Raw genomic sequence first — 12,430 nt, 5'->3', positions numbered from 1 at the left:
TTCCTCTTTTTTTTTTTTGCATAAGCTTATGAAACCCAAGCTTTCTCTCTTTTTCTTCCTTTATTCTTCCCAGCTGTCTTCACAAAACAAAGTTAATTCTTCTACTTGATTTGCAGAAATATGGCTAGGAGAAACAACAAAAAATCCCTAATAAAAAAATCCTCAGGAAATCATAAATACTTTTTAAAAAATATTTTTATCTATATTTTCCTCCCATTCCTAATTTTTATATGAAATATCTTTAAATTTTTATTAGTGATTTTATCTTGCCTTTTATCCTCCTTAATCTGTAGTTTTTGTAATTAGAAATTCACATTATTCTTTCTATGTTTTTTTCCATCTTTCATAAACAAAATAAAGGAAATTCTCCAAAAAACTTCCACTTAAGAAATTAAAAGTTGAACTTCACTGCCCTCTGGTGGATAGCATAGGATAACAGTGTCATTTTAGGGGATAAGTGTTAATCTAGCCAGGAAAATCAGGGTTCATCCACCAGATGTCAGATGTACTGATTAAGTGACAAGATACTTACTTTATCAAGGCTTTACATGACTAAGAGTGTAAGTTGCAGAGAAGGTGCCAATATACATTGAAAAAGGGAGGTTTCCTTATCTGGGGTTCCCTGGACAGATAAAAATCACGTTTTCAGCCCCAATTCCCCATTATTTTTTAACAAACAAGGACCTACTATGTGCAAGGAACTATATATTCTACAACTTTTTTTTTTTTTTTTTTTTGACGCTGGGGTTAAGTGACTTGCCCAGGGTCACACAGCTAGGAAATGTTAAGTGTCTGAGACCAGATTTGAACTCTGGTCCTCCTGAATTCAAGGCTGGTGCTCTATCCACTGCGCCACCTAGCTGCCCCATATTCTACAACTATTACTCCACATCCTTCTTAATTTGAGATGATGCTATGATCCAGCTTAGCTGATTTAGTTAGAATATTTCACTTATGAAACCACAAAATCATGATTAATTGCTTTTTTCCCCAAGGCCAACTGTATAGCTTTTTCAACTACTTTCAAAAAACATAGTAAAAAAAAGTATTAGTCCATTTTTCTAAATTCTCTGTTGTGAATTTCTGCATTTGTCATTTATTTTATTAACAAGATGCTTCAATGTTTTCTTTTTTTCACAGAGCAAAAGCTACTGCAGGTCTATGTGAATCTGAACCACAAGGAAGAACACATTACCAAGGAGGTATAATTTTTACATTTCCATATTTTATTCTAGAAAACAGCAAATATGTTTATAATTGTTGACCCTTTTCATAGAAAAAGAGTATCCTCTCTCATGTGCATTTCTGTTCTGTGATTTTCTGCATTCTTTTATCATTGGATAATAATTGCAGGGAACTAATTTTTTTTGTAGTGCTGGAGCAGGGAGAACAAAAAAGACAATAGTTCTATTTAAGTTTCTATGGGGAAGGAAAATTTCCTTCCCAACTTTGAAGTGGATAATTATTACTGCTATATATTGTGTCCTTGACATTTCTTTTTAGCTTGAGAAGTAAAATAGTAGTAGAAATTAAGCATATTTGTGATTGTCCAGAATAGGGGAGAAAAGTGATGTTAAGAAAAATGTATGTGCAATAACATTTTCTTCCCTTTGAACTTTTATAGTAAAGAATAATGGGGAAAATGGTGTTTCTATGTTCAAAGTACAAGCAAATGATGATCATTGGGTCTGGGTACAAGCCAATGCTCAACTCCTCTACAGGAGTAGTTGTTCTGACTATCTCCTAAACTCACAGACAGTGGCAAGGTACGTATGGCAAGTAAGTTTGGGTGTTTTTAAGAATATTGATTAGAATTGATAAGTGTTTCCACATTTACCTCAGTGGGTCTCCACTGCACTGCACAGCAATATATATATATATATATATATATATATATATATATATATATATATATATATATATATATATATATATATATATATATTTCAGTGCCAAACACTTACTGATGGATGAGTATAGCTCTATCTCTATCTCTATCTCTATCTATAAATCAGGGCCAAATACTCACTGATGGATGAATGAATGGATGGGTAATCTCCAAGTTTGACTGAGTCTAAGAGGGTAGGGAGGATTCACAAATTCACTTGTCTTCCCAAACAGAGTTTTTGTTGAACAAAAATGTTTTGCTTTCATTACTGCTGTTAATAAATACACCTATATCCTTCCTAGAATGAAATTAAAATACATTTATAGAAAGACAAACACATTTTCATTTATTCATGTGTACATATTTCCTTTATAATTGTTATGAATCTGTGATTGATAAATGAACAAAGGTTATGCACAGGCGGTTTTTTTTTTTCTTTTCTTTCTTTTTTCTTTTTCTTTTTTTTTTAAAGGCTGGGGTTAAGTGACTTGCCCAGGGTCACACAGTTGGAAGTGCTAAGTGTCTGAGGTCAAATTTGAACTCGGGTCCTCCTGAATTCAAGGCTGGTTCTCTATCCACTGCGCCACCTAGCTGCCCCAATTGTTATGAATCTGTGAAGAAGCAGGTTGCTAAAAACCAGGGCCCTTCAATTCAACATGTATTAAAGTGCTTTCTAAATGTGAGAAAGGCAGATACAAAATAATTTAGAGAACTATCCTCAATCCAGGAAAGCCCGGATTCAGGTTTGGAAGCTGATGCTTGCTGTCTGTTTTAACTAGTTTCTCATATTAGTAAAATCACAATTTCAGGGAAAAGCCTGTGAAATTTGAGTTGAGTCATGAGGGAATACAAGAAAGTGAAGAGTTAGGCCCTCAAACTCTCAACTTCCTCTCTGCCCTTAACCTTCTTCCAATCTATGGGCCCTCAAATGTTTTGCTTTCCCTACATCTCTCAAGTCTGATTTCCATTGTTTCTAATCTTGAATCTTCTGTGTTCCTGATCATTATTTAAAAACAATTACTTTTTAAAATAATTCATTTAATTTAATTTAAAACTATTAATTAATTGATTTTAAAACAACTAAGCCTGCTATTCTCTTTCCTAAATTTTGGTTTGGTAACCTAATTCTGACCTGTTGGTCACTCTTTGTCTCATTCTTTTTGTTTTCCCTGTACCAGTTATCAACCTCCATATTTCAATGGGACTTTTTACTCTCATAACTTACATAGCACTTAGTGTGGTAACTTTCTAATATCCTTATTATGCAATATTTGCTCCTATCAGACTGGAAGTACCATGAGGATAGATGAACTAACATTCAAATCCCTGATTCCCACTCCATCATAGAATTCCACAGAAAGTATGGGCCTAAGGACACTTTTGTCAAGATATACTCAGTCCCTGTTCCATTCTCCACATTAACTCCTGTCTAGTACCTGCTGGTGATTCCTATTTGTTCCCTGAGCACTGATGTTTTTATGCCCTTTCAATTAATCCCACAACAGTCTGTTTCTTTGCAGCACCAATGGTAAATTGGTGCAAAAGTGCAACTTTTGGGAGAGAAATATAAACTTAAAGATAATTTTTGAACTGTGCTGTGTTTCTTTCATTATTGTCATTAATCATTGGTTTTTCACCTACACTCTCATATCTCCAGCTGCCTACTAGACATCTCAAACTGGATGGTCTGTGGCTATGTTAACTCAACATGTCCTAAAATGAGCCCATCATCTTTTCTCTCATACTTTCCCATCTTCTAAATTTTGCTGTTACTATTTAAGGTGCTCCTCCAAGCTTGCAATCTAGGTGTCTTTGACTGCTCACACTCTCATCTCTCATATCAAATATGTTGCAAAAGCCTGGCAATTTTACCTTTGTAACATCTCTCACCTGTGTCCCTTTCTCTGGTGCAGACCCTCTTTACATAAATGCTTAAATTGTTTCAAGAACTAATTGGTTTACTTGCTACAAATCTCATAGCACCAGTTCATCTTTTACTCATCTGTCAGAGTGATCGTCCTAAAACATAGGTCTGATTGTGTCACTTTCCCTTTTTACTGAGGAAATTCCAGTGACTCTTTTTCACCTCCAGAATCAGTGATAAAATCCTTTGTTTTGAGTTCAAAATCCTTTATAACCTGCTCCACCTGCCCCTTTTTTTGTCTGCTTATCCTCCAACCTTCTCTTGTACTTTGTGACATTAGCCTTCTTGTTATTCCTCAAACAAGATATTCTATCTCCTGACCCACCAGACATTTTTACCTCCTCTTCTGTTCCTCCTGGCTTCCAGTAAGGTCCAGATAAAATCTCACCTTCTACAGCAAGCCTTTCCATAATCCTCCTAATTCAAGTACCTTCCCTTTGTTGATTATCCTTTATACACAGTGTTTACACATAGTTGTTTGCCTGATATCTTTCCCATTAGAATATGAGAGCAGGTATTGTCTTTTAAAAATCCCCAACATTTAGCACAGTAGCACATAGTATGCGCTTAACAAATTTTTATTGACTTGTAAACGTCTCTAGTTAGAGAATAGATGTTCTCTAGTCGATTTGATTCTTTGAAAATTTTTCATATTGACTTCCTTTTTTTTTTTTTTCAAAGAAAATAGATAAGAAAATCAAAAGTAACAAGTGTAACAAAGACTTAGGTCAAGGGACATTCATTGTGGTCAAGCCTAAGGTAGACTTTTCCAGTGTTCTATTCTTTTCATCATAAAAGATTCAGTTTTATCAGTTGTAAAACAGGATATTCAGAATTCCTAATTGTGCATTTTCATGTATGTATATCAAATTGTTTTTTTTTTTAATTTATAAATATCATGAAATTTTAATTCTTAGATTGTTGTATTATCAACTAATATGCATAAGGATATAAAAACATAGACACACAAAAGAAAGTCATTTATATTATTGAGGTGGATATTTTTGTAATTTTTGTGGAACTCAATATTTAATATATCATCTACTTAAAATTTTCATCTTGCCTTTATGTGTTGTTTGCAAAGTATAATTATCTCCTCATATCTTTTCCTTACCCAATCTTATTTTTTTATTGTCAGTTCATATTTTTGGTGAATCATTCAAATATAACCTCAAAGGGTATACTACCTACTTTAATCTGCACATAGAATGTTTTTACACCAATTGGAATGTTTTATTTTTCATTTAGATGATGTGGAAATGTGCAATTTGTTCATGATGATGGAATTGTTATTACACCTAGTTCCAATATTTGTCAGGGTGAAACTTTGCTATTAAATGACTTCAAAATCAGTGATTCAACAAGAACTTCATCAGCTACATAGAAGGCATTATAAATATAGGGAACAATTTTGTAACTCATTTAGAATCAATCAACAAGTATTTTAAGTGCTAATTATGTACAAGGAGTTATGTTAAGAACAAGGGATACAAAGAAAGGCAAAAGCTGAATAACTAAATAGGTATGTACATGAAATATACAGAGTAGAAGGGAGTTAACCTTAGAAGAAAGGATCACAATGACTTTTTAAATGGGAAGTTAGTGAAGTACAGTATGAAGAAAGTATATCATTAAAAATATCATTGTTTAACAACATTCATATGTAATGTTGTGATGTTAATGAGAGGCAGTGTTGCAGCCAGGAAGACCAAGCTCTGTTATTGCCTCCAACACTTAATAGCTGTGTGAGAAACAACTCATTTCATTTCTCCATTGGGTTACTCTTCCCAGGTAACTCTCTAAGACTATAAAATATAGAATAGGTGCCAAGGTACACTGCAGAGAAATTTCCCATTGCTAAGTGTTAGTGAAATCACAGGTTCAAGATGAAAGAAAATTGTAGAAAATGGTACCTTATTTATAAATTGTTTCATTTGTGCATAATGTCTTACCTCTAACTGGATTATCAGTTCTTTGTGGGCAAGTGCTATATCTTATATTTTTGGAAATGGGTACTAAAGAAACTCTCATTGATTGATGTATTGGTATTGGGGGCAATTATAGGAAACTTTGTTTCTCGGTTTTTGTGATCTACATTTAAACAAAGTTTTTAAGCGTCAACTGAATTCCTGTCCTATCATCTAATAGTTTATTTCTTTCTATGATTAGCAATAGGGAAGAGGAAGAACATTTGAAAATGTCAAGCAGTACAACCAATGGGAAAGGACGAAGAGAAGCACTAATGTACAATTGTTCCATTGAAACACTGGGACCTATGAAGCATTTGAATTGGACAGCAGAAAAACATGATCAGGATGGTATAAAACTGAAGTTTGAACCAAATAAAACTGACAAATGTTTTTTACAAGAGGAGACCCTAAATTCTTGCATGCCCTATCCAGGTGTCCAAAACACATGTAATACAAACAATATTTCTACCTTCAGAAGTTCATCCAATTCTCAAACTATGAATTCACCTCTAAGTGCCTATCCCAACCGAATAATCAGACCTTTCTATAATGGAGATCAGAGTCATTTAAACCCTCCATCCGGTTGCCATCCCCATCAAGGTGGTATTGAGAATTGTCAGACTTGCCCAGGCTTTCAACATCTTGCTGTGGGAAGCTATTCTTCAGAAAATGTTAAATTGCAAAGTGCATTGCTACCCCCAGAAACTCTTTACAATCAAATGTTACCTTTAGATATACCCATCAAGATGGAAAATGATTCTGATTCTGATAATGGAATTGATGGCTACTCCATGTCACAAAACCAGGTGTGGCTAGGAGAGAGCAGTATGGTCAAGAGACATCTTATTAGCTTCCCCAACAGGGTGCACTTTAAAACAGAACCAGATTTCACCGAGCACTTGTCTTCTTGTGAAAATCCCAAGCATTATGGTTATCCTCCTCATCACGGACAGTGTGTTGTGAGCACTCATCCCAACAATAGAGCCATTGGTAGATCTGGTAAAGAGATCACACCATTTTACTCACCAAACTGTGCCTATCTGGACCGCATGCATGGCCTACAAGACACAGAATATTACAACCACTTGTATAGTCCCAATTCCACAAATATGAAGGGACATACTGAGCATCAGCCTTATAAGCTACAGTGTGATTTTAAAGCTCCTGGAATGGTCCAGATGATCAAGCGGGAACCTTTGGATTCTCCTCCATGGGCTAGTCATGGCCAAAGTGGTGTTCAAGTGATTTTTCCTAAAAATGCCTTATCAACCCTGATGCCTCATAAAGCTACAGAATGCACGTTCTTACAATAGTCTCATAGCCATTTCTAATGTTTTTTGAAAGCTGTGCCTATTTTTTTTTCAAAGTGGTGTCCGACATTTTCAAATGTATTCCCTCCAACTCATGGGTTGGCTTGAATTGTTTGTTCTGAGTTTGGAGGCCTGCCAAAGAGTGAATTTCCTTTATATGATACACTTAGATTGTCAGAATATGTTTGAAGCCTTTTTTTCAATATGGTCTTCTTTGCAGTGTTGCATGATTTCAGCTCTGTTTGATATCAGAATGCCCTGTATTAAGAATGCTTAAATCTGTGTGGTTTTAAGTACAAAATATATTCAAATATATCTGTATTTTCTTTGAAGTATTAGAACTAGTGCTAAAAAGATTGAGAGCTGGATCTCTTCTGCATACACACACAAAAGCCAATTCTCATTTATCTCTGATAATTGGACTGAATTCTTTTAGGCAATAGATTCAAACTCTTCCCACAGCAATCTTTTCCAATAACATTTCTTTGGATTCACCAATTCTGCTTCCTTTTGTTTTTTTTTCTAGCCATCCCCTAGCAGTAATACCAAACTTGCACCAAGAAAAGGTGGGCAGAAAGAGAAACAAAAGAATTGGAAAGATAAGATAGGACTAACTGGGTAGTAAGATACTGAAGAAAAGTTTACTATATTTAAAAATAACTGAGCTCTATTCTTGGAAGTGATTTGTGATTTGTAGAAGGATCAACATTAGGTAAAAAATATTAATGAGTCATAACATTACCTTGCTGTTTAATACACAGTCACCACCATCTGGCTGATTGTTGAAAGCATATGTGGAATGTTACTAAAGTAAGACAGCCACGACTAAATGTTGCTTCAAGAAATCTATCAAGGACTTTTAGTGGATAGATTTAAAGGTCTATGGAAAAATGAGGTGCTCTTGTTCTTATTCATAATAAAGTTTGAGAGGAATTATATAGATATATGGAATTTTATTGTATATCAGTAGAATCTATTACAGAATACTAAAAATGTGGTCAGGCAGCACAGCAAAATAGATAAAGTACTGGTTTTAGAAGCAGTAAGACCAAAATTCAAAACTTATCCCTGCCAATATAACTCTAAACTAAATCTTTGTGTTCTCCCAGGAAACTCCCTAAGAGTGTAAGTTTCAAATAAATTGTGGATTTGCATCAATGCAAAGAATTTTTTAATTGGATGAAATGACTACAGGTCTGGACAGCACCCCAAGTATTGTTGCATCTATCTAGTGCCTAATACTTTAGGATTCCAGTCCTAATCCAAAGAAGAACCATTAGAGATGGGTAATGAAATCTATGGGTTAGTATGCTGATTTGTCAATACTAAAAGATTCAGAATTCAAGGTTCAGAGTGCTTGCCACTCAGTACTTCAGGGTAGATAGATCATAGGATCATGAAACTAGATGTTCAAGAATCTTTTTTATTTCTCTTGGTCACTCTTCTATTAGGGTCTGAATTCCTTACCTTTATATAATTGTGACATCCTATTTTTGAGCCTGTAGCATTTCCCCCTTCATAAAAATGTAGAGCCTGTGGCACTTTTATGAATAATTCTATTTTGACATTTGCATAACACCCCTTGCGGTAACTGGAACTAGGGCAAGTTTCAAAATCAGGGCAGGGGAATTATTGCTCTAGAGTATCAGTTAGATCCAAATCAGCTTCTATCTATATTTTTACTCCCTCAGATTATTTTAGAACTTGACTACCACTTTGGAGTTGAAAATATCTGAATATGTCTTCTAACCTCATTTTAAAAATTTATCCTCTGTCTCTCCTTTGATGAATCAATCCCACAGGCTAACTTCATGAGCTTTTACTAGTATGGTAACCTCTGTTGGGCCAAACTTAGATCCACCCCAGAATCCTCCTATTCTCAAATCATGAAATCAGACTTTTGAATTTGAAAAGACCTTAATAAACATATAGCCCTATCCATATCTTATCATAGGTTCTATGAATCCAAATCTGATACATTTTCCACTATCACAATTCCCTTTTTACACCGCAATTTTTCCTTCACTAACTATTAAATTTCACCCATGGAGGCAGCAATGACAAAGAGGTTCTTTCCCCCGTTACTTATATTTACAATGAACTTTTCCCACATCTTCACTGAAGTCAAATCGTAGTCTCTATTCTTCTTGTTTACCAAAGATCTGTTAACCAGTCTTCCTATAACCAACCCTAATAGTTTTGGTGATTCAAGTCCCCTAAATGCCAACCTTATGATAAGATATAGCAGGCAGAATAATTTGTGTGCATTGAGAAGAAATTCTCTACCATAAATTTCTGCTAGAACAGCTTGAGTTAATAGTATTTGTAACTCAGTCCTTTATTAAAGTTGATATATATATATATATATATATATATACATATAATTACACATATGTGTGTATATATATGTATACACATGTACAGATTGTTCCATATTACTTTCCTTTACAGGAAAATTTACAAGAATAGTAGCTACTACTACTTCACAGAACAAGGCAGCCATAGAGTATTAGGTCCCTGGGAAGAGGGAGGAAGATATGCTAAAGTAAAAACTTAGAGAGGAAAGGAAAAGGATATAGAAAAGGGATGAAAAGAATATTTTCCTGCTCTTAAATTATATCTAGAGCCAGTTCTGTATCTTATCTCTATGTCTTTATTTTTATTACAAAACATATATTAGTCTCTCTTAGGGAACTTTAGACTTCCAATCTCAAGACTATAATATAGTCACAATGGTGCCTAGGAACAAAAAGTAGGAGCATTGGGTGCAAGTGGCAGAGATTCCATTTTAGACCTGAAAATTTTTCTTACCATTTGAACTGTCCAAAAGTGGAATAGGAAATCTCTAAAGGGAGTTTTCCTTTCATCAGAGAAGCTTCAAATAAAGGCTGGATGATCATTTGTGAGGGAGGTACCCTTCCTGATGTGCTTTAGATGAAATGGTTCCCAAGATTCCTTCCAGCTCTAAGATTCTATGATCCTGGCTTTTGACTTGCCTTCTTTTGCATATAAAACTTAGTTCCTGACTCTTGGATAATCTAGTTAGATTGTTGCAAATCATAACTACAGTTTCTTTTAAAAATGTCATTTGTACTTGAATTTCCTATATTTGCCTGCTGCCTGGATTTTTCTCTCCTTGTTCCTGATCGTCAGTATTTTTATTCATCTACTTAGTCTCCTCTACCTGCAAAGTAAAGCTATAATGCTCTTCCTTGATAGTTTTATAAGCTGGCACAAATGAGTTAACAGATATGACACTCTTTGAAAAGCTAAAAAGTACTACATAAGAACACTACATATTAGTGTTATGGAATATTTATGAGTGACATGAACAATAACAAGCTGTACTTTGAGGAAAATGGAACTCTTTTCAGAAAATTCATTTCAAAATTTCAGACTATGACAAGGTACTTCAAAACAACTGAAATCTTATCCCCAGAACAACTTCTGCTATTGAATGAAACACATGTTTTTTGCATTTAGGGTTTTTGAAGCCTAGGTAATGATCAGCTCTCTTAGCCAGAACGACCAAACAAGATGCTCATTTTGAGAAAAGCCACTCTCAAGGGAACTGACAGTGTAAGCACTTTGTTCTTTGTACTACAGCCTACTTTTGAAAATGGAATCTAGAAGATGAAAAATTAGTCATTTCCACTTTCAAAAATATGTTTTCTGTGGTACCAATTTCAGGTTTTTCTTTTCCTGTTTTATATCATTTTTATAATACATGTCTGAAAAAAGAATTATAATCCATGTAATAGTAATGAGAAAATGGGGTGAAGAGAGATCAATAATGTATATTTTATATTTTAGCAGTTTCTTCTAGAAGGAAAAGTTTCATGATAAAGGCTCTATGGTTCATTTTTTTTTTAAACTGGTGCACTATTATGTAACTTTTGTAGTATTTTCCACTGCTTTTATTTTTCTAAAAGCTTTCAAATGTATTTCTGAGATTGATTTGCATTTAATTCTTAATGCCAATGTAAAATAAAGCTTTTGTTAATATGTTTATCTAAAATGAAAATATATAATTTTTAAAAGATCAATTTACTTTCTTTTAAAGTGTTTGCTGAATGATTGAAGGACCAAAATAGTCTCAAAGTATTAAACAGCATATGTACTACATTCAGAAATGCTATCACTAGAGACACTGATGAGCTGGGAACTCATAAGTGTGGGACCAGAACAGTAAAGGCCCTAGAGACTGTGCCATATGTTGAAGCATCTGGGGATATTTAGTGTGAGGGAAAGAAGACTTGGTGATGACATGATAGTTGTCTTCAGATTTTTTGAAGGACTATATGTGGAAAGGATTCTATTTGGACCTAAAAGGCATAACTAGGAATAGTAGATTAAAATTGCAGAGAGGCAAAATATAGTTGAATATAGGGGAAAATTGAAAATTGGAGTTGTTCAAAAATAGAATGGGTTTCCAATGGGGTTAGAATTTTATTGATCACATGGAGTTTCAGTGAAAACTAGACTGGATTGGAATAGGGCAGAATTTCCTATTTATTTATGTGTGTGTCATGGAACTCTTTGTCAAGTGAAACCTATGGATACTTCAAAATAATGTTTTTAAATGTATAAAATCAAATAAGATTAGAAAAAACTGATTCTATTGAAATAAATATAGTCATCAATATGTTTAAAAAATGAATTCAGAGACTCAGATGGATTTCTACAGTTTCATGATTCTGAAATTAACAAAAAGAAACTGGGAATTCTAGAATGCAACTTAGCTGATATTGCCAATAGAACCTTGTCTTCATAGGTAATCCAGGAAAGGAGAATCTTGTTTATAGAATCAATAATAATCTTAATGTAATGGAAATGGAATAGGATAAGAAGTCAAAGGAGCTCAGCTCTTTAGCCAACTCTGTCACTTAGTCAAAAGGTTTTGGATAAATCATTTAATCTCTTGGACCCTGTTTTCTTAATTGTAAAATAGAGATAATAATAATAATACCTATTATACCAACCTCATATGGTAGTTGTGAGTTTGTATGACAATGTGTATGAAAATTCATTGAAAACTCTAAAGTGTCATTATAGTTCATTTCTTTAGAAATGCATTAATGTATTATCAGCACCATGGAATGATCAATGACAGAAGATTGTGTTTCTAGATCCTTGTCACCCTGACCTGCTTGACTATAAGCAAGTTTCTTAATAATTGATGACATTAATCTAAAGGACTGAAGGTACTTGGCTAGGGTTACACAGGTAGAAATGCGATTTAAATACAATTTGAACACTGTAATATGACTACACTGTTACTGAACAGAATCATATAGGTATTTGCTTTAGTTCTTTTTACTTTGTGTTAAAAAACAAA

At 34.0% G+C, this 12,430-nt stretch overlaps 1 protein-coding gene across 1 annotated transcript in view; it reads left to right on the top strand.

The window, feature by feature from the left end:
* Nucleotides 1-11,568, top strand: part of AHRR (aryl hydrocarbon receptor repressor) — a 263,772-nt gene extending 252,204 nt beyond the window's left edge. The window contains exons 9-11 of the mRNA XM_074279204.1: nt 1,141-1,202; nt 1,625-1,766; nt 5,982-11,568. Of these exons, the coding sequence (XP_074135305.1) occupies nt 1,141-1,202; nt 1,625-1,766; nt 5,982-7,095 (1,318 nt within the window). The 3' untranslated portion in view covers nt 7,096-11,568. The remainder of the gene's footprint in view (nt 1-1,140; nt 1,203-1,624; nt 1,767-5,981) is intronic.
* The last annotated feature ends 862 nt before the right edge of the window (nt 11,569-12,430 follow it).

The sequence above is a fragment of the Sminthopsis crassicaudata genome, chromosome 1 (assembly GCF_048593235.1).
Source record: "Sminthopsis crassicaudata isolate SCR6 chromosome 1, ASM4859323v1, whole genome shotgun sequence".
In the NCBI taxonomy this organism is placed as follows: domain Eukaryota; kingdom Metazoa; phylum Chordata; class Mammalia; order Dasyuromorphia; family Dasyuridae; genus Sminthopsis; species Sminthopsis crassicaudata.
The sequence above is the reverse complement of the archived record's forward strand: the minus strand, read 5'-3'. Positions and strand labels throughout refer to the sequence as shown.